The sequence below is a fragment of the Lepisosteus platostomus genome, chromosome 14, assembly GCF_059453375.1.
Source record: "Lepisosteus platostomus isolate fLepPlt1 chromosome 14, fLepPlt1.hap1, whole genome shotgun sequence".
NCBI classification, from domain to species: Eukaryota; Metazoa; Chordata; class Actinopteri; order Semionotiformes; family Lepisosteidae; genus Lepisosteus; species Lepisosteus platostomus.
The window spans coordinates 39,995,001-40,022,017 of NC_142624.1; the positions used below are offsets into that span (position 1 = coordinate 39,995,001).

General features: G+C 36.7%; 1 protein-coding gene across 9 annotated transcripts in view; it reads left to right on the forward strand.

Moving 5' to 3' along the window:
- qtman (queuosine-tRNA mannosyltransferase) overlaps positions 1 to 27,017 on the forward strand; it is a 115,313-nt gene that overhangs the window by 80,227 nt on the left and 8,069 nt on the right. For 4 of the 9 annotated variants that reach the window (XM_088606285.1, XM_088606286.1, XM_088606283.1 and 1 more), the window contains 3 exons: positions 4,800 to 4,870; positions 5,442 to 5,533; positions 12,490 to 15,221. In XM_088606285.1, coding sequence (XP_088462411.1) covers positions 4,800 to 4,870; positions 5,442 to 5,533; positions 12,490 to 12,573 — 247 coding nt within the window. In that variant the 3' untranslated portion in view covers positions 12,574 to 15,221. Of the gene's footprint in view, positions 1 to 4,799; positions 4,871 to 5,441; positions 5,534 to 12,489; positions 15,222 to 16,117; positions 18,354 to 19,551; positions 26,330 to 27,017 lie in introns of those variants that run through there. The other 5 variants (XR_015926378.1, XM_088606282.1, XR_015926379.1 and 2 more) reach the window with 5 other exon arrangements.

Consider the following 27,017-nt stretch of genomic DNA (forward strand, 5'->3'; position numbering starts at 1 on the left):
TAGTGAACTGCAGTCCAAAACCTACCACGCTGTGTGGCATAATTAGCAGTCTTTACACAATAGGCTTGGAAGCTTTGCTACAGTCTCATCCCAGTAGAAAGGCACCTCCAAGAGAGCGATTGCTGTGTGCTGTAAAGCTGTTTATTTTTTCAAGGCGTCCGCATTTCTAACATATAGAAGTAGCTTCTAGATATGACATATAGCAGTAGCTTCTAGATATGACATATAGAAGTAGCTTCTAGATATGAGTGTCTGCTGGTTGCTTTCTCTTCCATCGGACATGTTCCAAGAAGATGAGGCTGGAGCGTTTTTTAGAGCAGCCGATCTCATGTATACTGTGTCAAACTGAAAACTTTGCATATAAAAGACTGTAGTGGAGATAAGTAGTAGAATATTTAATCCCCACGGACCAAGCTGAGAACAGTATAGTCTCTGGAGTACACAATACGAAACCAAGGGGGCCACTGACTTCCCTCAATGAATGAAAACTCCAGACTGGTTATAGATAACGCTGAAAGACTACTGTTTCTTTTCCTCTCCATCCAACAGTGTGCTTTCCCTCAAACAGAAGGAAAACTCTATAAAGTTTAATTTTGCCTCTACTTTAACATGTGCTACTAACCATATTAAGACTATAACCTGATAGTCTTTATATAAATATATTGCATTCTTCCCTTGCACTTACTTCTGATACACTTTCATAATACTGTGATATAACATTATCTGGGTTTTTGCATACAGGTTTTGTGTCCTTTACATTTAAAGTACTGTTCTAGCAAGTAGAAAATCTGTTATTTGGTCACTGAAATTTTCATGTAATTTGTATTAAAAGTCCAGTCCTTGTGTGTGTTTTCTGAAGGGACAGCAGAGTAAATATTCACACTGTTAATACTATATATAATACATTTATTAAATACCCCCTTCTTGAAAGAAATAATTTGTTTTAAAAAATTAATTCTAAAATTTAATCAAAACATATGGTATTATTCCAGCATAAAAGTTATGAAGAAGCCCTGTCTTATAATTACAGTGCTTTAATGTAATTTGCTTTTTACTGAAATAGAAAAGGCAACGGTTGAATGACATTCAGTTAATTTAGTGGTACCATCAACTATATAGCTGGAACTCATTAAACAATTCATATACCAGTCATGTACTGAGCTGTAAAGATGGCAGGTATAAGTTTAAATGATAGCTTAAAGGAACATTAAACCTTAAGGTCATATTTGGTTAACTTTTCAGTTTTATAACTGTTTCAGCAAAAAATGTACAAGTGCTACTACTGGATAGATTTATAAAGGCTTTAATTGATGTTTTCTTTTTTAAAAGAAAGCCTTAGATTTAGTAAGATGGTTGAAATATTTTTCAGTGTAAAAGAAATACCTCTTTAAAACTGGTTGGGAAAGCATGGGATGATTTATGAGTCTCCTTGAAGATGTGGACATCTTCTTAGGAATGTCTGTGAGGTTGTTTTTCCTGGACACCTTTCTAATGCCTGTTTTCCTTGTTGAAGTGATATATTGTATTGGTTGTGGCACTGTGCCATTTCACAAACATGATACAAAAATATCCAGCTGATTTGGAAAATTATTTTTGGAGACCTGTAGTTCTAAAAACACATGGGTGTTAATGGGTTAGTATGGCTCAGACCACACACCTGAATTACCTGTCTTTATTTAATACAATATAATACTTCTGTGCTTTACTTCCTTTTTTCAGTTGCATTTTCAGTCTTGAAAGAAATATCCACTCTCTGAGGGACTGCAGGGAGAATCTCAGAATGCAAGCTAACACCATGCAGTCTGCCTTTTCACCTATTTGCATTTGCCACAGGCAGTAATTTCCTACAAAAACTGGTTCAAACTGCCTGATTGAATCACTTCTGTCTTGCAATAAGAAGAAGGAAACTGAGCTTAATCTGGGAATAAAGTAATATCATTCCCTTGCTCAGACTCAGAACATACTGTAGTAGCCTTATAACTCTGGCAGAGGCAGGCTGATTTGAAAATATGGCTAAGTAGCATATTGCTCTCTTATTTAACCACTATTAGCTTAAAAAGTTGCTTGAATGACCACCCACTTTGTAGAGCCGCGCCTGCACAGAGGAGGATTCGGTTGTGGTGCGCTGGAAAGGGAGGTTGAAAAAGGAATAATAAAGTAAGTTAAAACACTCTGGCTGTGCTCTGATGTCACCAGCATGCCTTTGGCACATTTCAAGCAGTGCAAAACATTGTGGTGAGGAGCTTAGCAGGTCTGATTTCAGCCCCCTAAACTTCTTTATCATCTCTATTCTGTCCTGGAAAAGAAAAAAGGCAAAGATATGTTTTGTCCAGAACTGCAAAATCGAGTATATTTGCATCTGATGAAATGTATCATTTCATAGAAGTCTTTAACATGTCATGTTAATAATAACATAACACATGTGTTACAATAAGTAATTTTAATCCCATCTGCTAAGTATGACAACATTAGCATACCCACTTAATTAAAAACACCCTTAAAGCAGCAGTATTTTAATCATTCCATTTTATTTACTATCCTTTGGTATCACTTATAATTGTAACTTTCTTTTTTTTAATAATGAGACATTTTTTCCTCTCTCTGTACATCTCACACAAAAAGGTGCTGTCGATAATTAGCAGTCCACTCATATTACTAGACTTGGGTGTCACAGTTGTGTCTCATCCTCATTACTGTAAAATTTAACCTATCTGATTCATTATTGCTGAATAATGTGAGTGGAAGCCCTTCTAGGCCCTGCAGAAAAAGTAATTCAGCCAAACAAATTTAACAGCTAATTATATTTTGAATCAAAAGCCCAATAACTATTTACGCACAAATTACAGGACTTGAAGTGAATACAGTACTCTTTAATATTAAGTTTCATAGATTTCATAGCCAATATATTTATTGGTATAGAGAGGTTATTGTCTTGCCAATTTGACATCAGATTAATTAAAACCCTATTTAGAATTTAACTGATTATGTCAGCTATATTTTTGTTTATAAGAAAAAAAACATCAACAAAAACAGCAGTTTTTAGCCATTTTATTTAATTTTAACCGAGTGCACATGTATAACACAAAAATGAATTGTGAAACACACAAAGTATTGTAAAAGTTTAGATACAGCGATGAATATTTACCTATGGATAAAAAACTACTGGAAACAGTTTAGATTGTAATTCAAAGATTAGGATTGAAAATGTGTTCAATCTAAAAAAAATATTTTGCATTGTAACATTTGAAAACAAATGTCTGCACAGAAAATGTCTTAACTACTGTTAATGTAATAAGAGTAATTTCAGATTCTTAATCATCTATAATTTCATAAATACAGCATAGTGATATAGAACTGACATCAAAAGGTTCTTTGTTGTCATGTTACTTAGAATTAAAAACAGAAGATGTAAAAGTTTTCTTTGTTGTTTGCATTACTGGTTAATGCTGGTTGTTGTGTGTATGAAACTAAATTATTTTAAACTAAACTAAAACTTGACAACGCTTAAGTGTATGAATGTCTTAACTAGGTATCACACATACGTGTAAGCAGCAGTGAAGGGGCATATTGTAGCTAAAAAGAAACTGAAAGGCAAACCACATTGTGCTCACTGTACTGCATTAGAAACTGTCACTTTAAGCCAGGTTGTCAAGATAGCTCACTCATTGCATATCACACATATTTGCATTGTCCGAAAACCGATTGCATGTGAATAGAGAGCTAACAGTATACATATGTTGGCAGCTGCTGTGCAGTACCTCAGTTAACCCATACAGGTTACCCTGTCTCCATGCAATGTAATGACAACTTATATTTTCATAATAACTGTACAAGATGACAGCGTGACGGATAAATAAAAACATACTTAGTTTGATTTCATGAAGGAAGTGTCTCATTTTATTGTGGTAATGGAATATTTGTAAGAAGTTAAAAAGCTTCATACTTGGCATCTGACCTGGGGTAAAACCCCTGGACTGAAGATAACTTGGTGCTTAATAATACATCGAGTCGCATGAATAATTTGATATTGTAGATTGAAATGGAAGATCCTGTATAATAAAATACTTGTAGTACAGAACGCTTTCCACAGATGTCTTTGAACAGCACAAACCATAGTTTTAAAGAGGTGGAACCAACCAAATTAATTTTATAATACATTTATAAATATCACCAATATGCTAAATATATTTTGATATTGGATTTTTTTTTCATTTAGAAGTAAGTGATGTATCATAAATTCCTAACAGTTCAGTATTTTACATGAGACTTTTGAAGAGGACTACTTGTGTGGAGTTCAGGAACTGAACATTGTGAAAAGCAAATATTAACATTTGAAAAGGTTTTGGAGAAAATTAGATTCTTTAGGTCACGCTGGGAATTCTAGTAATATTTACATTCATTTTCTAGAGGAAGATTTCTTCCGTTTTAATCTTCATAACGGGAGTAAGAAATACGTATTTTTCTTTAAAACAGCTGTTAATAGAGAACAGATTTTTGCCTTTAAATCACTACCCTGACTGTAAACGCTGAGTGCTTTATTGAACACAGTACAGTCAAAATTGCTTTGCTCCAAAATGGCAGAGAAAATAGAATGAGAATATGCATGTCAGAAAATATTACAAAAATTGTTTTTTTTTTCTCTGTATTCTCTACATTGATGTAAAAATTGATGGCAAAAAGTTAGTTTCCAACTAATGTTTTATTGTTTTTGTAGAAACATATACTGCAGTATATCTGGTACTGTACAGTGCTGTTTTAAAAATAAGATTTTGTAGATGTTAGCTATTCTTGTATTGCAGGATAGAAGCTGTATATTGTGGGTGCTATCCTCTCTGTCCGAATGCTTTGGTGTATCCTGAAATATTTTCTGGTGAGTATCATAATATTGAATTGTCTTAGACCACTGAGTTTACTTTTGAACATAGCGTCGGTGAAATAACTCATGTTATCAGATTGTTCAAAGCAAATAAAAAGACTGCTAAAAAAGAGTTGGGAAGAGATGCATGCACATATTTTGAATGCTTTAGTCTTTTGTCTAAGTTTAAAATCTATCTACAAATAAATAGCTGTATGACAACTGCTTAAATAATCACTGCAACGAGCATGCATATATATATATTTCTATGTTTTTTCATTGTTGTTATTTTCAGACTACTGTTCTGATCAATGTATTTATGCATATATAAGAGTTTTGTGTTTCATTTGGTACAAGACTGTTAATTTACCCAAAGGAAATGACTAGAGTACGTACTGCAACTGTGAAGAACTATTTTGCATTAAAAATCCTTTTGAGCTGAGGTAACTTCGAAAAATCATGCTTTAATAATGTACAGCATGAGACGGCACAGAGCAATATACATTTTTAATTACTAAAGTGACTAATATCTAGGTTCTGCTTTGAGGTTTTTGTTTCATTAAAAATGTATCTGTTTTTCCTGCAGCTGAATATCTGTACTCCACACCTGAACAGCTCTTTAAGAGACTTCAAGATTTCTGCAGGAGACCAGACCGTGCAAGGGGGTATCATGCCAAGGTAAGAAAACTGAGTGCTGATTTCCCTGCCATAAATAGTTCATTATTTCATTAAGGAGGAGATAAAGAAGTATGTCATTCTGTAGCTGTTTCCTTTACAAGTCCTAGGATTCATGGCAGGTTAAAGTATATCTTTAAGATAAGACAATGCAGGAGATGATTGGAATTCAAACATTCCATTCATCTGGGTGAAGTAAATGGTAATTAGCCTGCAAGCTAAAGATATGACATGAACAATGAATGTCTGCATATCCTGAAACTAAAAAAAAACTAAAACATGCATGAAAATGTTTGTTTTATAACAAATGATTAAAATCAAACTCAGTGTCCATTTCCATTGGTGGAATTCTACTTATAAAAACCAGTATCATTTAGATTTACAATAGGTATTATTTGGAAAATTTATATTCTGTTCTAATACATCAAGCCATCTGTGAAAATAGCTTTGCTTTCAACATGTCACCTTAATAAGGAATAATGATATTTCTGTAAATTGTGTTATTAAAAAATCCCATTTTAAGTTATAAAAATCTTCCCAGGTGTTATGTCTGCATAAGAAAGTACTGTGCTCAGACTGTGGTATTTATACACTGTTAAATCCATTTTCACATTTCAAATATTCTGCTGATTACCACATAATAAATAATCAGGTCTGATTCCCCTTTTACTGGCTCAGGATTAGAAATGCAAGCTCTAGCTGTGGGGACGATTAATAATTCTCTGATCCCATTTACAATCACTAGCTCTAACTTTAGAGACTTGTGTCCTAGTTATGAATTGATATCCAGGGGATAAAGATGTAATGAATCAGAAGTATGAAAGCTGTGCCATAGTACATTGTACAAATAAGACATTTAAACTTTTTACTTTATTTCTTTTTAATGATATATTCAATGTAGAGGCAAATACTGCATGCTCTTTCAAAGCAATTCCCGTTCATTGGTTAAACTGATCCTAAACCTAATTCATTCGTATTTGCCTTGTCTGTAGTGATTTCATAAATTCAGATTATGTTTTGAATGGTATGTTAAACCAGTCCCTGTACGTTAGTGCTGTAAACAGTTAATTTCAGAATAAAACAAACAAAAACTTGGTTTAGCACCTAATTTCAAAGCCGTTACCTTTCACTGTCTGTTGAAACGCTGATGAAACAGCTTCTTGGTCCAACATTATTACTATGGGGCTTGTCTTAGTAAATACCACAAGTTATAGGTTTAGACTTCAAAGACAATTGCTGGCATAGCTTTGCAGTTATTCAAGTTTAATCTTGGGAATTGTCATAAAGCTTTAAACATTTTTTTTCTTTTAAATAAAGCAAAACTCGTATTTTAAAGACTAAATACAAAATAAAATCAAAGTTCCTCTATTTAAATTAGTCGTCGATCATTGTCTGAATCTGTTTCATACATGAAACATGATGTTGGCAGGAATCAATTAAATAAACAAGTAGTCTTAAGGAAAAAAAAACAATACTACAGAAGTGAAAGAAATATTAGGACTACATTTGTTTAAAACAACTTTGCACAACTTTTTTACCAATTAACATCTGTAACTATTGCGGACTCAGCACTGAAATCACAATTGTTTTGGAATTTGTCATTGTTTAGTATGTTAATGCTATCAGTCAATCATCGTTATCAATCATTTTTGGATTTCATAAAACAATTTGAGCATCATCTCTGACTCACTGCAACATGACATATAACAAGGCAGAGAAATAGTGAGAGAGAGAAAGCAATAAAAACATATTCAGATCTAAATAACAGGGTGAACACATAGCTGAGTACACAGTGCTTCTGGTAATTGAAAAATTGAAAATTCTTTTTTCTAAAAGAAGAAGACTTCTGTAGTGAGAGTGGGCTACTAGTGAAGCAGCACCTAGCAGTGCAATTCTTACACTCTGGTTACCATGAGCAAATTAGGAGCAGAACTGAGCAGGTTGCAGTACAGTATATGAGGAACATGGTGTCAAATATTCAAGATGGTACCTGGGAGTAATCTTGTCACTGACTTGTGAGATGACAAACAAGACCATTTGCACTCTTGTGTTTTAGGTTCTCCTCTGCCACCAGTATTGTTTTTAGCAATAACAATAAGTAGGTTTAAAGGATTGTATGATCTGTTAATACATTTGTTAATTTAGCAGGGTGTAATTTTAAGCTGGAGTTACTTGACTGTTAGGAGTACATCACATTCTATCAAATATAATTCCACCTAACTTTTACTTAAAACATTACTGAGATGTCAAAGCAATAAAAAAGAATAATCTTATCTGGTATTTGTATCGATTTTACACGACGCTTGCTAGCCTCAAACAAATGAAAGCAGATTATGTTTTAAAGGGAAGTAGTGAGTAAGCCATAGCTGACTGTGTAAAAGAAATGTTGTACTTTGCTAGAGAAGTAGAAGTTGTACGTGAAGTTAAGCTTTAACAAGGTTGGATGGAAGGAAACATCCATCTGGTAAACATTTCTGTGAAGGTGAGTTCACCTCTATCCTATTCGTTTATCATTTGTCGTTTCCGGACGTACTGTACATCATCTTTCCATGCCTGAAAAGCACTCTGCTGAAACTGAGGCCAGTTTTTCTGTTACAAGTATGAAGCCCCTAGGCTGCCTAAAATCTAAGGTGTGAATGGGCAGAAACAAGCCTCCCCAGATTTGACGTTAATATAATAATTGGTGCCACATTGGATTTTGGTTGTTGCATGTTGTGAAAGTTTTGGCCCATTAAGGGGGTGCGGTGGAAGTCCTGCTAGTACATCACTGGCGGTCTAGGTGGGAGATGTGGACTTGTGAATTGTCCACAGCACAGCCACCTCTGCTGATTTTACCACAAATTATAGCTTAATAGTAATTTATTTTTAATGGCAATCTGTACGTGTAATTGAACAATACCACAAAATCAAAGTCTCTCACTTCCCTGAAATAATTATTTTAAAAAATGCTCCTCTTATGGTGTGTATTTTATTCATGTTAAAGTTTTCTCATTTCTGGTAGCAATGCCATTAGGATTAAAGTAATATATTGTAGTTTTACTAAAAGGGATATTGGAACAAATATGATGTTAGACAGTCAGTAATGGGTCACAGCTGACTACTGGCACTGTTTGTTTTTCTGTGTTTTTCTTAAAAGAAAATGTAAGTACATTTCAGAGTATTCTGATGAACTTTAAATAATTCTATTCTATCATAGATAAGGAAGTCTTTTTTATATTCTATCAGAACCTCCGATCTTAGTTACTAGGTCTCATGTTTATATTCAAACTAATTTATATAGAAAATAGACTATCCCAGATGATTCGGAAGAAAATATCTAATATTTATTAGTGTTGGAGGACATGAAAGGAAGCCATCAAGGAACTTCAAGAAAAATCCATGAAAATACATCTCCCTAATTTGTAAATATGCGTCATGTATATATATATGTGTATGTGGATCCACAAAAACAGCCAATGAAGTGTGAAATTCATAGTAAAAGTTTAATCGCTTCAGCAGGCAAAGATAATTGATAACTATTAATCAAATAAAAAGTAATATGTTGGCGTTATTTGAAATACAGTATGTAGGAGACAAAATAAAAGCATACAGAACCAGTTCTTTGCAATACCAATGATTAAGACCTATTTAATGATTGCTAAGCAGAATACCATGGCACTTGACTATCTGCTGATCCATCTTAATTTCTGTTATTATAATGCTTGATCATATTAACACTCCACTTCACTTCAGTGTTTCAAGTACACTATAATAAGATATAGCAAAGTTAAACCATTCAGGAAGATGCACTTTAAAGGCTCTTATTAGATTAGTTACTCTCCGCAGTTAAAAGAATTTTAATAGCATATTATTGGGGACATTATGACACCAGGTGTGACCTTTGGGAACTCAGCCTTTTCTTGCAAGTTTATTGTGAAGTATGTGAGGACAGAGGCCTTTGGCACCAGACCCCATCCTGGTCACTGGTGCCCAAGGGAAACATGGTGCCTTATTGCTGAAGGGCCCCTTCCAGGCATCCTTGTGTCTATACCCAAGTGCACACGTGTTCCCGATATTAAAAGCTGTCAGCTCGCTGCTATTAAAGGTATCAGATATTTTTTATTAGATTATCATGATGATAATAATGTTTTCTGTACTGTATATCCACCATACAAAGAAAGAATTGAAGTAAAATGCTCTTAAAGCTACAATTTATGTTACTTTAGAAAACTGCTGTCCAGTTAGTTTTCACCTCTTCAAATGTTAGCAAAACAAAGAAAACAGCATTCTTCTCATGTGCTGAATACACCATGCACTTTCCCACTCTGTCCGATGACAGGTGTAGTTACCTCTTTTATCTTCAAACTTTTGGTATGCTTTTTCTTTTTCCTAACATTCTTTCATCAGTCTTATTGTAATGAAGTAATCCTCATTCATATTGTTTTGTCTGCATTATTTATTCTGTGTATTTGCTTCTAAACACATGTGATCACACTAACAGCAGAATCCGTGTAGTCCTGAGGGCTCCCGTGATGATAACTTTTCCATAGTGATATGACAGACAAAACACGACAACTGGGTATATCTATTTTTTTTTTCTTGAATTTGTTTTGGTAAAGCTAATTAACAGTACAATACAGCTACCGAATTAAAAACAATCCCATTCTCTCGAATGGCTTCTTCCTCCCATCCCCAAAACCCTCTCAGGACAGAGTCCAGAGGATGCCTGCCCCCAGAATACAGCTAAAGCACCCCCATGTGATGTGAAAAATGGAACCCGTTGCTCTTTGAGGGCACAAAACACAACCGGGGTGTCAAATGAGCACCATTAGGAAAAATCTCCAAGTAGTCAAATAATTTCTGCAGATAACGTTCGGTAATTACTTGATAATCAGGATTTTTACAGTTGAGGAGTGAACTGGAAGCTCTTTGTCGCAGGGAAGCACATAGATACATATTACCGAAAAATAGAAAATTGTTCACAGAAAATTATAACGCAATTGGATACTGAACTCTACAGTGATAGTTGTCTTTTATGACACTTGTGAGAATTCCCATATCACACGACTGGGGGAACACAAAGAGATATCCACCAATCGAGTGTGGTTACATTGCAGCAGGTCTTACAACGTTGCTCAGGACTATAGAACTTGAGGGCGTCTGTTTTATATGAGATCTCTGGATGCCTGGTCCCTAAAGCTTCTTGCCTGCTGGCTACAGCCCTTTTCACACCTCTTCTGTGCCTTTCGCTGAAGGTTTCAGCGGGGCGAATTAAAGCTCCTCGAGGCCAACAGGCACCGAATGTTGAAACTGCGCATGCCTGAGGTTCCGCTAGTAGATGTTCAGTCTGGAGCCTGCAAAGGAAACATGCAAAAGAATGAAAAATTGAATCCATCTTGAGTCTTTGCATGCCAGAGTTTGGCTTTGCATTTATGATGGGACAGTGCTTAATGAAGGTAAAGAATGTGTTTATGGCAGCTCTTGAACTTTGATTTCGGGTGTGTGATTTCGATTAAAGGTGACAAGACCTTAATGATTCCCTTATGCTTTGCCACTGCTTAGAGCCCACTAATCCTGAGTCTCATTAATTGAGTCAAACGTGTGCCAACAGACCTTGTAAGAATCCATCATTCAGCGTTCTGCAATATGTAGAAAATAACGCAACTCTATGATATAGACTTTTTGTTCTCCAACAGATTCACATGAAAGCACACCCATTTGTGGAGTACATAGTTTTAAAACCACATTTAACTGTTTGTTACTTATTAGAATTATCAAAGTATACGTTTTCGGCTTTTTTGTTGTTCAATTTATTTATTGTATCAGAAATAATTCGGCCTCAGGGTTTCTAACAAAATGTAAAAATTCTGGCTACATATTTTCTTGACGGGAAGTTAATTTGGACTGATCAGAAACCTCTAAGAATAGAGATGCAGGTATTTCCTGGAACTGCTTTTTGTCTGTCGTGTCTGCTCTATTCTTTCTCATCACTGTCCCCTGCATGCTTGTGATGCGTGCATTCCTGAAGACCACATAATGGTCTGTTTTATTCACCAGATTAAATAGTTTACATGGGAGCAGAATCTGCACAATCATTTCCTTTTTATGTTTTTATTTCAATGCATTTATATTTCCCTTCAGGATCAATAAAGTCTTATCTATCTATAATGAAATCAGAAACTTGTTTTCATTTCAGCATTCCCATTCAGAATATAAAACAATTCTGTACAGGTGACAGGTGGTAATTTAATTGTTCACTTTTTCAAACCCTACTAATGTGGCTTTCAAAACATTTCTCTCTTATTACATCTAACTCAAAAAGTTCAGTTTTTGTTAGGATCTGGTAAAATATGTCTTGTGAGAACTATGTAAGTGCTCATACCTGTTACAGTTTATGTAAAGCATAGTTGACGTTTCAAAGCCATCTATTGTACCAGATAAGAAAGAATCACTGTATCATAAATTTACATATGAAAGCACAGAAAGAAAAGTTACAAAATTAAAGTTGGTTCATTGCTCATCTTCAGAATGTACATGGACATATTGCTATACTAAGCAATCATCAGTCTGGCATTTATCTTGTGATACTAAGACTTGATCATTCTTAGTGTGTGTTTTTCTAAAAAAATATTTTAAGGGTATTTAATAATATATTATTATTAAGACATTTAATTTGTTCTGAATCATACTGAGATTTAACTATAGTAATATAAAAAACGAATGTTAAACATATTTTGATGTATTGTTAATTCCAACATCATCAAAGTCGACTTCTGTTGAACAGCATACCCACTGTTAAACAGAAGGTAACACTGGAAAAGTATTTCAAAAAGTGGAACCTAAGTATTAGCATCTACCTGATGATTGAGGCTTAGCTCTAAGAAATGAAATGTTCAGCACCTTAATGTTGAATCATTTATGGAACAGAACCACTGAGCGAATGCGTCACGCTATTGAAAGTTTCCCAATTTCTTTTGTAGGTCGACACGGATCAGTTTTCTTGGGCCGCTCTGTGTAAGAAATTCAGGTCTCTCCTTGCAGCAGAAGCCAGAGAAGATTTGTGACAGATGGGGCTAAGTCACAAACTTGCAGCCTGAGGCAAAATCTGCGGAACTTTGCAGAGTGTGCCCATATTTACCTGATCAGAGACGGAGAAAGAGGAAAATCTGCAGAGGAAGCTGAGCCTGGCTGCTTGTCATAGCTGACACAGAGCCATCTGCCACAAACCTGTGGCGGCCTCAGATCTCCATTCCCTGCCACCACCCCAGCCCAAATTAAACACAGATTCATAGAAACGTTATGATGGCTACACATGTCCCCAGCTTCACATGCAGAAGACTTTAAAAAAATGTATAACCACACTCATGTATCCCATATGTGGTGCCACATTGAATTTCCGGTCGAATCTGTTTTTATCCTTTGTACTGGATGACATGGTGCCGGAATTCTTTCTTTCTCCGACATGATGGCAGCCAAACTGCAGCTTCAATCGCTTGCACTTGGCTGCATTTCTACCTAGGTTGCCAGGTTATCGTTGCGTCCTCAGAGGGCCGCAGGGGCTGAAAGGAGGATAAGAGTGCTTCTGGACTAATTGGGCAGCCATCCATGAATTGTTTTTCAGGCGAGAGGGCCGCTTCAGCACTTGCCTTCTTTGCAAATTAATGACTCTGGCGCAGGGGTTTTTAAGTGAAGGTATTAATAAGGGGTCTGGCAGGTATTCCCATGATTCACAGTGTTACATTTGCATTTAATTAATCTTAAAGAAAGCTGCAAGATAAACAGCTGTAATTCAGACTCGCTTTGGGAATATGCTACATGGTGCCACCTATCTGATGAAATCGAAGTCAATATGTTTGTTTTTATTTTTCCTTCATGCTGTTGAGCACACTACTACTCCAGCAGGCACGTAATGATTAATTATTTATTTAGTTTTTTTTACCCAGTCAGGCTTTAACAAAATATAGGTGACATAAAATAATTGTCAAATAATTACCAAATCAATTAAAAAGAAAAGCAGGTTGAAATGTTATATTTTGATGTTCTGTGTTCTATGGAAAGAATTCATAGTAATATAGATTTCATAGTAACTTTTATTTGATTTTAATATGCTAAATAAGTGTGGGGTATACCTGTCTAAAACCTATGTGGGGTTTCAGAGTTTATTAAACTAAATAACAATGGTGTTTCAAGGGTGGTTATGCTGGGAGTGTGTAAAGCCATGAAAGGAGGTAGTCTAGCCCTTCTGATGAGAATAATATGTATTTCACTGAAAAATGAATAGTTCTGTACATACAGTGCTTTAATGGAAAAGTGCAGTTTTTTTAAACGTGATTAAGAAAGTCATGCTAAAGCGTACAGATCCATTAAAGGTGTATGTGGCGCATATACATTTTGAGAGATACTTTTTACATTGTACTGAATATCCCACAGGCTGCTTGGAGTCACGATACAGCCTCATCCTATAGAAATGAGCTCATCTGAGGCTCGCTAGCCATTAAAAAAAAAGGGGAGACGAGACGTCTTTAAAGTGGATGTACTTTAGCTGCCAGCGAATGCAGCAGTCTCAACTGCTGAAATTCTAAATCTAATTAAAGAACAAAGGTGTGTTGTTGCGGCGATCAAATCGGTGTCCAGCTTCTCAGCTACACCTTTCAGCCCCTGCTTTGCAGATTAATTAACACATGCTCCTTGAATAAGGCAAGTGGAGACCTTGCATTCTCTGATACCTCACAGCTGTGTCACAGCACACAGATTTCAAACAGGAAAGTCAGGCAGGCAGCAGTATCGTTAGAGGCATAGCTTTCTTCTAAGCATCTACTCTCCTTATAACGTGTCTCATTTTTGTCGCTTGCAGCTATGTTCTCTGGCTTTCAGATTTAGTTGGCTTTTTTTTGTGCTCTGGAACGCTAATGGTATGACACCAGGCCAGGAAAATATAAGCAATATTAAAGCAAGTGAAAAAAAAAAAAGAATCTTGGCTAGATAAGACGTAATGAATTGCTTCAGTTTAAGTAATTTTAAACTTTAAAAAAGAAATGTTTATATGTAATGATGTTTGTGAGGGGGGTAGAATGTGCTTAACCATGGTATTAATAGACTTTGCCGAGGTTACTTGGGCCCCTGGGTACATCGCAAAACTGTCCTCCTACACGATCGAGCGCGCAGCTGCAATTTAGCCCCAGGCACACCTACCCACAGTCACTATCTAATGCATTTTACATTTTCACAGATGAAAAAGAGGAAAAAAGAGGAGGACTTTGCTCTCTTTGTTCCCTTTGTGTCCTACGTCAGCTGACACATGGAAACTGTAGTGTAGGGTTTTGTTTGCCTCTAATCTGTAATTAGGAATTCTGTGTACAGGGCGCTGGCATTGTGGCTGCCTTTCGAGTTGACAAATATTACTAAGGGATCATGGTAGTTGAACGCTGAAACTAGAATAATTATGTTACTAAGGCGCTATTTGGCGTAATTTGAATGATAAATAGCCCAGATTTTAACCCTTTTATTTATGCCTTTGAGCTTTTGTCATGGTGGAGACGGGTAGAAGCCAATTTCTTTTCATGCCTGTAGAGTTGAAGCTTTGCCTCTAACAAAAAGTTATACAAATGTTCTGAAAATGCTGCAGAATCTGTTGAATATTTTGTGAGTATTTTGTATGAACTATGAAGTTTTTGTTGAGAAAACAATTAATAAAAATATAGTTTTTCCTGAACTCTGAGGTTTGTTTTTTTCTTTAATTTAATTTCCCACGTTAATATGCACATAAAAGCATACATGCAGATTTGTAAAAACAGCTAATCTAGGGAGTCTGTTCTGGGTTTATGTTTTGAAATGGTATTTGTGGAGTTTAAAAGGTCGCATCAAGTGTTTTCCTCAGATCAGTTTTAAAGTTACCAAAGTGGGGATTGACAAAACTACATATTTCTAGAACATAGGCTTAGTATCATAAATTGGTTTGTTTGGTAGATTATACCAACTAAAAAAAAGGTGAGCTCAGCTGCAGTTGTCTTTATTTTTAATTTATTGGAAGGTAGTTCCCTCCATGCCATCTGACATTTTTGATGTTATTTCTTGAAAATACTTTGTATTTGAAATCCTCAAGATATATTTTTTTCCATCTCATGTGTGGCTTTTTTGCAAATATAAAAGTACTTTGAAACCTAAATGTTCTAAATTATCTCAGGCAAAATCTGCAAAGTTTTCCTTGAAGCAAGTCTGAAATGCAGACCGCCTTTGAACTGGACTTCAGGAATCCATTCATAACCCCTATAAAAAAGAATTATAGTCACAGTTCTGGAGGGAAGCTTAAACTGATAAGACTTACATAAGAACACCCATTTGAGTGAATAAATGCATAAATCAGAGAATAAAAAAGGCTAATCAAATACATGCGGTTTCTTTGTAAAACAATAAGTGATTGGCACTCTGGTTTTTAACACAAGTAAAGCACTTGGTCGTTCATGCCTCACTGATAAAAGTCACGGTGGTGGGTGAAACAGGGAGGCAGCTTTGTCTGAGTCCTGAAGACAGGCAGTATAAAAGTGAGACCCCTCTGTGTCAGAAAGTCCTAGTCTTGAAAGCTGTTTCACGGTTTTTACTCCTGTCTAGAGATTCGTCTCCCTGTGAATGAGAGGCACTGGATTGCACAGATACAGTGCTGCTCATAAGACTCTGCTGTCCCGCACGCAGAAGAGGAGGTTGAGTCCCTTGTAAAAAAAAAAAAAAAGAAGCTGCCAAAATGGCCACAGAGACAGTTTCATCCCTGAGAACAAACTGACACCAGACAACCTGAACAGCTGCCAGCTTCGTCAGGATTTCAACTTCAGGTGATTGAAGCGGATCTTTAAAAGGACGATCGAGGTTCGCTTGAACGCAGTCGGACCAGATCAACTGTCCTGCTAATGTTTCCGCGCTGAGTGACCCCTGCCGTTCATCCTTACTGCCGGCACTGGTGACGAGGGACTTCCAAATTACAGCCCTGGCACAGCCGCCCATCTCACGCAGCTCCTGATTCAGTGTGGAGACTGACAGTGCTTTTCAAAGTGCCAACAAATCACAGTTTCTATCGGAACAACTGCCGGTTCCCTTGTGTTTTTCCGAGAGGTGTTCCGGAGATGCTGGCAGTCACACTCAGATATCACCTTCTTTTGACCGGAATTCAGCTTCCCTGGGGAGGATTTCCCATCTGTTTTCCATGCTCCGTACACCTGTCTTACAAACTGCTTGGTTAGGAGGGCCGGTGGTCATGCTGCTGTGTGTACAATGGTGGCAGGCATGAACCCACCACTGCAGAAACTGCTCCGACAGAGTAACACGAGTTAAACCACATTGTCCGTTGTTCTGTGTCAATTTTAAATTGTCACAGCAGATCTGACCTTCTTGTGACGTGAACACCTTATTTTTATCAGCAGTGGTCTATGAGAAGTCTGCAAATGTGTTGTGTTGCGAGGGTGGGGTTAAATGGCTTCTGAAATCTGTATTTCTGGATAATATTCGGGAACAGCACTGCATGTAGGCTTATTAAGATTCTGCAGTTTTGAGTGATGGATCTTTATCTTTTTATGCACTTACAAACATCTAAAAGCTGCACCTTGACACTCCAGTTTTTCAAAGCTAATGTGTTTCTTTCCTAAACCTGAAGTATAATATTTTGAATACAAGGAGTTCTTTGCCTTACAACTTACACAAGCAATCCTATAAAAGCCATCTCTCTGTCTGCAAATGTGCTGAAGTGTTAACTCTAATTTAATGCTAACACATATTCAGTCTTTTTAAAAAAGCAGTCTGTGTTTAAACACCATGAAAGATTTTCTTTTCAGTATTATTTTCTTCCACCTGGTAGTTATAGAGAGAAATAAGGGAATTAATACAATTTCTCTCATCCTAAGTGAGAGTGTCAGACTGATTCCACTGTGCACATAGCAGCACTAAAGCTTGGAGAAAAATCACTGAGAGGAAAAGCTGAAGCCCAGTTAAGGGGAAACTTCTTTTAACTGTATAATAGTAGAGAACAGTACAAGTCGAGCAGCCGTGTGACAAATTCGGACCCACACAGCAGAGTGAGTTTGCGTCTGCGTGTAGTACAGTATACGGTTGTGAGCTTAACAGCGCAGCGAGCATCAGCTGGAAGGTGGACCTGGCTCTCACTGACAACACCGCAAGCTTACGGGCCCACTGGGGGCGCTGTAGTCCTGTCTACCCAGCACAGTGACACTCAGCCACCTAGGGAGCACTGTCACAGTCAGCTAACGATACTCCAGACGCTCAATGGCCGTGTCTAGAGCACTGGGGCTCATCTTGTACTCTAAATGAGCCCCATGCTATGTTTTGACAGCCAGATCCTGGAGGTATGTTTTGTTCTGATTTATTTCCTTTCTGTGTGTGGTTGTTTTTAGAACTAAATTATGCTTGCAGACCCTCTTGGTCCTATACATCTACTTAATAACATCTATGAACATTGTCATTTCAAGAAGTAATTAATCAGGTGGTAATTTATATATGCTATAGTGTTAGCTGCTAAAATGTAGCTAACTTTGTATTTTTTAATTAACAAAATTAGCCCATTAAACAGCTGTTTTTTTTTATTCTGTCTTATAGTCCCTATACTCAACGTAGATTATTACAACATAAAAACTAGCAGTGTTTATTGCTTCTTGAGTTATTTTCTACATTTTTGAAGATTCATAAATGTTGTTTCCATAAACCTGTGCATATTTTGACTGCATTTCATTTTATTTGTGAAATTAACGCTGGTAGCTTTCAGTGAGGTGAACGGTGAAATAAAATGTAATATATCAATATATCATAATTACAAATAAAATCACTGACATTTAATTTAAGCAAACACGGGCTATGGTAATTCATTTTACTTATTTCTTTTTTAGTAAAGAGAAATGCTGGGTCCTTGAGGGAACTGATTACTTTTTCTGTACCCTGCTGCTACTAATAGAGTCAGTTTTAGTTTAGCCTTTGTTCTGTCTGTTACAGGCTTCAAACTAAAGGGTCTTTGTATTAAGTTTTTAAAGTTACATTACAAAGGGGTTTTAAGATTTCCCAATGGAATTTTATTTAACGGCAGCTTTTGATCTCAGATCTTCTAGGGGACTGCTGAAACCCTTACCCAGTCCAGAGCTCCCTCTCTATTGGAATCTAAAAAGACCCACCTGAAGGACTTAACTCTCTCCGTCATCTTTAGTCTTCCTCCAGAGTGACCTATTCATATAGACAGAAGGGGGTCGGGGGCACCTTTTGTAATCCTTCTTAAGGAGCCCAAGGTGTCCTCTGCACAAGGTCCACAGCAAAGGAAGTAAAAATAAAGGGGCAGCAACCTATGTGCCTTATTTCTTGCTATCTTCAGTCGCAGAAGGAGCACAGGGAGCAGCTTAATGCAGCATGGTACCTAAATACCTTTTGGACATAAGAACTCAATAAAGGAACTTTCATTGCATCCATTACCCCTACTGCAGTGCATAACAAATTAGATTTAATAGGGTTCCTTTCCCCCACAGTCATTTTTGCCATTTGCTTTAAAATTTCAATTTAGTGCCTAATGCTCGAATTTCCTATAATGTATTATATTGCTATATTATACCAATTACACCAACTGCGAACATTAAATTAAAAGCATTAGTGCAATATTAGGCTGTAGATCAGCCGTTTGAAACAGGTTTCGTTCAAAGCAGTAGGCAAGTAATACCATGGAAATTCAGTTGAATGAGTTAAAATATATAAGAATTGTGCCCTGTTCTTATTCATGGAATATGCAATATATGATCATGATCAGATATCTAGGAAGGTTGCTTTGCTATTGTTTTAAAAGAATTAGCTTTTTTTTTCTTTGTTTACTCTTTTAGAAGTTATTCAATATTTTTCGTGATAAAATTTAATTTATCAACAACCATTTAAACCTGAGATCTATTCAAAGATGTTGTACAACCACTAGATACCAGAATTCTCTGTTTTACATTCACAAATGTTTTTCAGACATAAAACAAACGCTGCACATGTGTCTTACGAATGCCTAAATTTCCCGTTTTTTATAGGAACCCACCAAAAGTTTCTATTGCCTCCGGAAATCTCCTCAGGAAGCTGTGCTCCGCTTCTGAGACCGAGAAACATTTTCCAACTAAGATAAACAGGTGCTTATAATGTGTGTGCCTGTAAACAAACACTACTCAGATAGCTCTGCAGCCTACATTCTGAATAAACGAAAAGCCTTTGATCCTGCCAGCAGCCTTCCTCCTTTCAGCAGCAGTTTCAGAATGACTAGGTTGCTTTCCTGCACACAACCAGTGAAGACCCTACAAAGCACCAAGACAAAACTCAGTTGTGCCATTTAGCGAATGGAATAGTGTGACTAGGGCTTGCTAGATGTTTAATTCTGGTTTATGATGTAATTTCCCTTCCTCTCATGGCAATGGGTATCTCTTCAGCTCCGGCCTTTGCCTATGGGCACTGGAGGCTCAAACCTCAGTCAGGTACTGTATTCTCAGCTCAGCCACAAACTGTCACTTTATCTGTCTGGAACTTTTTTGTGTCTGAGTGCTGCAGAGGTTTTTCTGATTATTTTTTTCATGAACTAGGGATATTTCGTCATTTGGTAAAGGACTGTATGACAGTAAAGTAAAACATGCAACTGCAACGTGTAGCAATGGGCCTTAGTCACAGTGCTGCCATGTTGCAAAGGAGAACTAGCAGGACAAGTGGTGTCGATGCAATAGCCATGACCCATTGCTACAGATGGACAATAAGTTAGGGTTAAAAGCACAACACACATGAGCATTCTTGACTGCATTCCATACAAGTGTGATTGGGAGTTGAAAGAAATGCAAATTATCCTTGAGTTTTTTAAATCCAGGACAAAGTCACACATTTCAGTTGATGCAGCAGTAAACAACTAGCGCACTCATACATGAACCATTTGTCGCCTACTTGTTTCTGATTAGTGATATGGAGTCTGACAGTGCAGGCCCTGGAAGAAGCAGAATGGTCTTCACCAGTCACAACGGGGTAGCTCCCCATCACTGATGTCTACAAATGTCTCCCTGGCTTAGACCTAGCCAGTTGACTGAGGACCTTGCTAAATCCATCACGAAGAGGCCACAGCCTCCGTGGAGCCTGCATGTATCAATGGGTCTTGCAAAATAGCCAACACTGCAGCTGTGGGGGAAAGCAAGCGATGAATCAAATCATTGAAGAGCTCCCTCTGTCCAGACTTGACAGTGGCCCCAGGAAAGTGAATACTGCTGCCGAATCAGCTGTCACTTAGGTTCATAGATTCTCGAATTAGCTTAAATGATATTCTAGATAAAACATTCATAAAATACTTTAATAAGTATGGTGGTAAATTAATAAACAATGCTTATTACTCAAAATAACTGCTTCAAATGAGGAGTTTTCTCATTGATTGTGTGCATGCATTTTAGGTGTGATTTATATATTATTACATGTAGTTCTTTGTTTAAGCAAAATTCTAGTACCTGCCTCCATGCATACAGTATATTCTCTCTTCTTTAATAATATAGTATCTGGACTGAGATTTGTGCCACCTGTCCAGCTGTGGCCTCGTGTCACAATAAAAGACCCCTTAGATTAAACACGGTATGTCAAAGGGGAATACTTATTAAGGCTGTAATATGCTAGTAAGTAAAGGGATTAATTACACCTTTATCTTGTCATGTCACATTAAAGTTGACTTAAAATTCCTTTTACATTTAGTGCCACTGGCTATTTTCCTCCATTATAACCTTGTACAAATATTGCTCATCCTGTCTTTCTGCTGTGTCCTCACAAGCGGCTTGGGGGACATGAGAACTGAACATACCTGTCACCTATGACACCTGTCCTCAGGGTCTGGAATCCAGCAGGTTTTTTACGTCTCCTTAAGTTATCAACAGCTGTTCACCTGGGAGAAGTGTTACATTGATCCTATTAAGGTTTAACTGAACTGATGTATCCCTTCTACACAGCCTTAAGGTTTTGAAATTTCAAAGAAAAAATAATAATGAACATAAGAAAGCTTGCAACCAAGAGGAGTCCATTCAGCATGTCTGGCTTATTTGGTTTTTAGAAGCTGTTTTGTCAAGAACGCACACAAGTGAACAACATCGGTGTTAACCTGTCGACAAACACATGGATGTGGACAGGGTGTGCAGAAGAAGGCTTCAAGTCTGTGGGCCACTGGAAGCCTTTCCGTGGCAAAGGTCATCTGTACAGATGTGATGGATTACATCTGAATGAGAAGAGCACCAGTCGTCTTGATGCAAGGATCCCAAAAGAAATCCAGAAAGTATTCAACTAGAATGAAAGGGAAAGGAGGGAAAAGCTAGAGGAAATCAGAAGGATCAGGTAATTGAGTGCTGATACCTAAATCACTGATGTCTACCAATGCCTGCCTGGCTAAATCACTGATGTCTATCAATTCTACCAGTGCTAGAATGCTTGGTGCTTACCTGCTAGAAATATTAGAAACAAATTAGATTATATAAAAGCTACCACATTCGTAGGCAACTATGATGCAATTGTAATCAAAGAAATGTGGCTAACCAAAAACAAGGGAGATGAATATACTGTAACTTGAGTAGATGCGCAGAATCTGAATCCGTGTGAGTCAGACTAAAAACAATCTGAAGGTATAAAGCTATGAATGTGCTGTAGACAATCAAAGGCAGAGGTGAATTATAATTCAACACAATAATGAAATCAAGAATTTTATGGGAGACTTCAATTTTTTTCCCACCTTCTTCAAGTTCAAGTCAAGTTCAAGTTTATTGTCATTATACTGATACACAGGTATGTGGTATAACGAAATGCTATTTAGCTAGCTCTCAGACGTTAAGTAGTACAAAAAAAACAACAGTACAATTGTTGTTAAGAAAAGAAAGACAGACAACAGGCAATGTGCAAAAAAACAACAGTTGTGCAAAATCATACATCAGAATGAAATAAAGGATACAAACTGACGGGGAGTGAATGTCTTGATGTGAGGTAGAGGTAGATTTCAATGTGCATTTGAGTGTTGATAAAGAGAGAAGGCATTTTAAGGGTTAAGGGTAAGAGGTAAGAGAGGCTGGGAGTTTGATAGTGAGGGGTCTCTGAGTGGTAGTCTGGGCCCGAATGCTCCGGTACCCTTTTTCAGATGGTAGAGGATCAAAGAGTCTGTAGCTGGGTTGTGTGGGGTCTTTGATGATGCTTAGAGCTTTCCTCAAGCACCGTCTGTCATAAATGTCCTGGATGGATGGGAGAGCAACCCCAGTGATGGACTGGGCAGTTTTCACCACCCGCTGTAGGGCTTTGCTGTCAGCAAAGTGTGCTTTCTTTAGTGTATCTGTAAAAGTTAGTGAGGATCTGAGGAGATATCTTAGCCTTCTTCATCCATCTTAGGAAGTACATGCGCTATTGCGCTTTCTTAATCAGACAAGTGGCGTTGAGAGACCATGTGAGGTCCTCAGTGATATGGATGCCAAGGAATTTGAAGTTACTGTCCCTTTCCACTTCAGTCCCGTTGATGTGGATAGGGGCATGACCGTTTGGCAGTTTTCTGAAATCAACAATCAGCTCCTTGGTTTTGCTGACTTGGGTGAGGGTGAGGTTGTTTTCTTCACACCACTTTGTAAGGAGATTGACCTCCTCCCTGTTGGCCCTCTCATCATTGTCTGTGATCAGACCTACAACTGTGGTGTCATCAGCAACATTGATGATGGAGTGGGTCTTCTTCCCTAGTTTGTTGAAGCACCTAAAAGACTAAAATGCTTATATTGCTGTCTTCTTTTCTAACTAATTTATTCAAGGAAAATATGACCATAATATGATGTACGTTGCATTATACTTTGACACTGTACAGATAATAGTCCAAGTCAAAATATACAATTTCAGGAATGCATACTGTGAAGGAATGAGACAGAGCACAAGAGCTGTGAAAAGAACAGTGATGTTTGTGGAGAATGGATGAAAACACTTTAAAAAACTTTGCTTGAAGCACAGAACAGATTTATCCCAAGAGTGAGTCATCTGAATGATAAAAACAGCTCAAATGGTTCAACAGATCAATTAGATAATTAAAAAGATCCACTACATTTAAAAAAAATAAATTACCAATTAAGCACAGGTGAAAAATATTAGGATGGAGAAGGTAGCGATAAAAATAAATAATGCAATCGACATTGGAATATCTAATAAAAGTAAAAAAAAAATTGTAAAAACCTAAAAGAATTAAGGAAAATGTAGTTTTTACACAATGAAATGGAAATGGCTGAATCACTAAATGAACATTTCACTTGCATGTTCAGTAAAAAACATGCCCCAGGCAGCAGAAGGTCAAAGTTCTGTATTAAAAAGTATAAACATAGAAGGGGAAAGCATTTTTCAGGCACTAAAAAGTTTAGTACATCTCCAGGGCCTGATGGCATCACATAGTAGTATTTAAACAAGTGGTTTTTCACAGTCTTTCAACAGCTGTGCCAGACAGGAGTGGTACCCATGGCCTGGATAACTGCTATATAGTGCACATCCGTGCAAAGAGTGACAAAACTGAACCCAAGTAACTGGAACAAAACTGGATCATAACCTACATGAAAATGAGATCCTATAGGATAGTCAATATGGATTCTAAAAAATCTAAAATATCTAACTTTTAAATGTCCTTTAAAAAAGCAACAACAGTAATACACACATAATGATTATCTAAATACGCAGATGTGGAGTATTTAGATTAACAGTAGGTTCTTTATAAAGTATTAACTAAAAATGGTAAATATTTAGGGAAATATTGTACATGTGATTGGACTGATGGAATTGCTTGATGGATAGAAATAGAGGGCGCAGGTACGAGATGAATGTTCAAATTGGGTGATGTAATTAGCAGAGTACCACAGGTATCTACTGTTCTTCCTAATTTAAATAAATGATCTAAACTATTACTAAATTACTAAACTATTCAAGATTACATATGATGCCAAAAATATTAAGATAAAAATTATGAAACCATCAAAAGAAATTCAAAAAGATTAAGACAAAATACAACACTGGAAAACTGGAAATTTGTAACATTTGTTATGTTCAGAAAGTAGGATCTGAGCATCAAATACCATTTCTAACATGGGTTTAATCTATATACTGTAGCAAACCAAGGATTCCTCAGCTAACTAAAATCCAAAAACCCTCAGCCAGAGTAGGTTTCACCTCCTGCAACTCTGGGAAACAGCCTGGCTTTGAATCCAGCAACTTCCAGGATCTTTGACACATCTTGCCCCCCAGAATCATCAATCTTATTAGACAAGCCTTCCACAGAGGCTGTAATGAAATCTGACTTTTTATAAGAAGAGTCTGAATGAATGAATCCCAAGCACAAGTCATGCACTCTATAGAAAGAGTAGCCCGTCAGTTTTGTAAAGCAAAATTAAATGAGCATCCAATAAAACTAAGGAAATTAATAACTTACAGGTGCAATAACTAAAGTTCTCAGGAATTAGCGTAGGAGTTGCAGGGACATATTTTTGATCAATAGTTTTGATCACAGGCAGAGTACTGTGGATGTCACAGGCTAGTAGCATATGTGACCACTGTTGGAAAAGCAAGCTGTGCATCTGTGATGCATGCTTTGCACCTGGTTGGAAATGCTGTCTTGTGGGAGTAGGGCATCTGTTGAATCTCATCTCTCAAGAAAGAGGTTGCTCCACAAGCAGCACGAGGATGTGTGCTATCTGGTTTGAATGATTGTCATCTATCATTATAATTGTGCAGTGACTAAACACTCCTGTCCAGACATTCGCACTTGAACATTCTGCGCATAAGTACCGCACTCTCTGGGCTTGGACACAGAGTTGGCTCAACTACTGGTGAGCCCATGTGAGGTGATATCCTCCAGTCTGGCATTGTTCAAAGGCATGAGGAGGTTGTCCTCTTGATAAGGGGGGCGGAAATTGTCCCCTGTGTTTTCTTTCTTGATTTTTTTGTCAGGTTTGATGTTGAACATTAAATCACCTATTCACCTGTGTCCGTTCAAGTTGCTAGAAAAGTGTTGAGTCTTTGTGCATCAATATAACTCAAATGTATCACAGATATTAACTACCAAAAGTGTTAAAGGGACTGAATAGCTTTCTCTCATTTGTAACTGTTCTTATGTTCTTATACTGTACATAGTGATAAAGCACTTTTGGTGCTCTGTATGATCAAGTTGGTACCCTTAGTGTGTCTGAGTTTGATTATCATTTGAATTGAGCATTTAGCACTGGGAGAAAAAAACATTTCCTCCTTTTCTCATGTTTAAGCTGGTCCTTTTTAGTATTGTTGTATTTCCATTTGAAGATAATGAAACCAATCTTTCAGTATCAAATGCTTTATCATCCGTCTTCACTGGTTTTTTTGTGGAAGAAAAGCACTGTGGTAGCTACAATCCAAATATATTCTTCCAAACTACTTTACACTTTTTATTTTTTTTAATAATTGCAATGAGAAGTTAAATCATCCTCAAATATTGTTTGATGATTGTTGCTAATTTAGTGAAGAAAAAAACTGTTTGCTTTCTTTTAAACACAGTCATCACCACATCCACAAATTGAGATTAACTAGGCCTGATAAATGCCCACTTCATTTCCAGATGATTTTTGAAATGAGCCAGTGGTCATAAAGTTTAAAGATGCCATCCATTAATGTGTTCTGGGGCATAATGTCATGTTTCTGTACTAGGCTAATGGTGGTGAGTTCTCAATTAGTTGAATATGAATGACAATGTTATTCAACATCATTGTGAAGGACCTTTCTTTCATTTGTGGACTGAAATGTAAATTGTGAATACAAATAAAATATATAAAAATAATATAATCCCTTTGAATTTGTTCAACATATCCATCACCCTCTACCTTCTAGGATATGCAATCTTATAAAAAATGATGACATTTAAATACTAAATATGAAAATTACAAGAATTCATAGGACAAATGGATTCTTTAAAATACTACCAAGGATTTTAAGATTTAACAACACTTTGTGATAATTAGTTTTTGCTACAGCTCTGGAGTGCACTATGTCCCTTCATCTAGAAAATTAAATATAACCGACTATATTGTTTTCGTGGACAACACAAATCAGTGTTTATTTATGTCAGAAACACTTGTGTGATCTGTTTGTGGAAGGAGACCAACTGTATAGGAGTAAAACATGGTAACAACAAACATGATTTTGGCACAAAATCCCATAAAAACTTTTTGGATTCCCAAATTAATGCAAGAATTTAATTGTTGTGAATTTCACATTATTTTTGAAAAAAAAAACATATTTTATATTAATTAGGAATTTCACTTAAACATGTCACATTTTGTATGTGTTTAAGTGGTCAAGAAAAACAGGCTATATTTCTTATTTAGAACAATACAACGTATTTATTTTTTGGTGTTTGTTTATTTAGCAAGAATTTTATGTTGCTCTTCCAGACAAACATAATTACACTGATCCTATTGATCAGTTCTAAATATATGAATCACAGTCTAAGATAAATTAGTAACAGAATTTC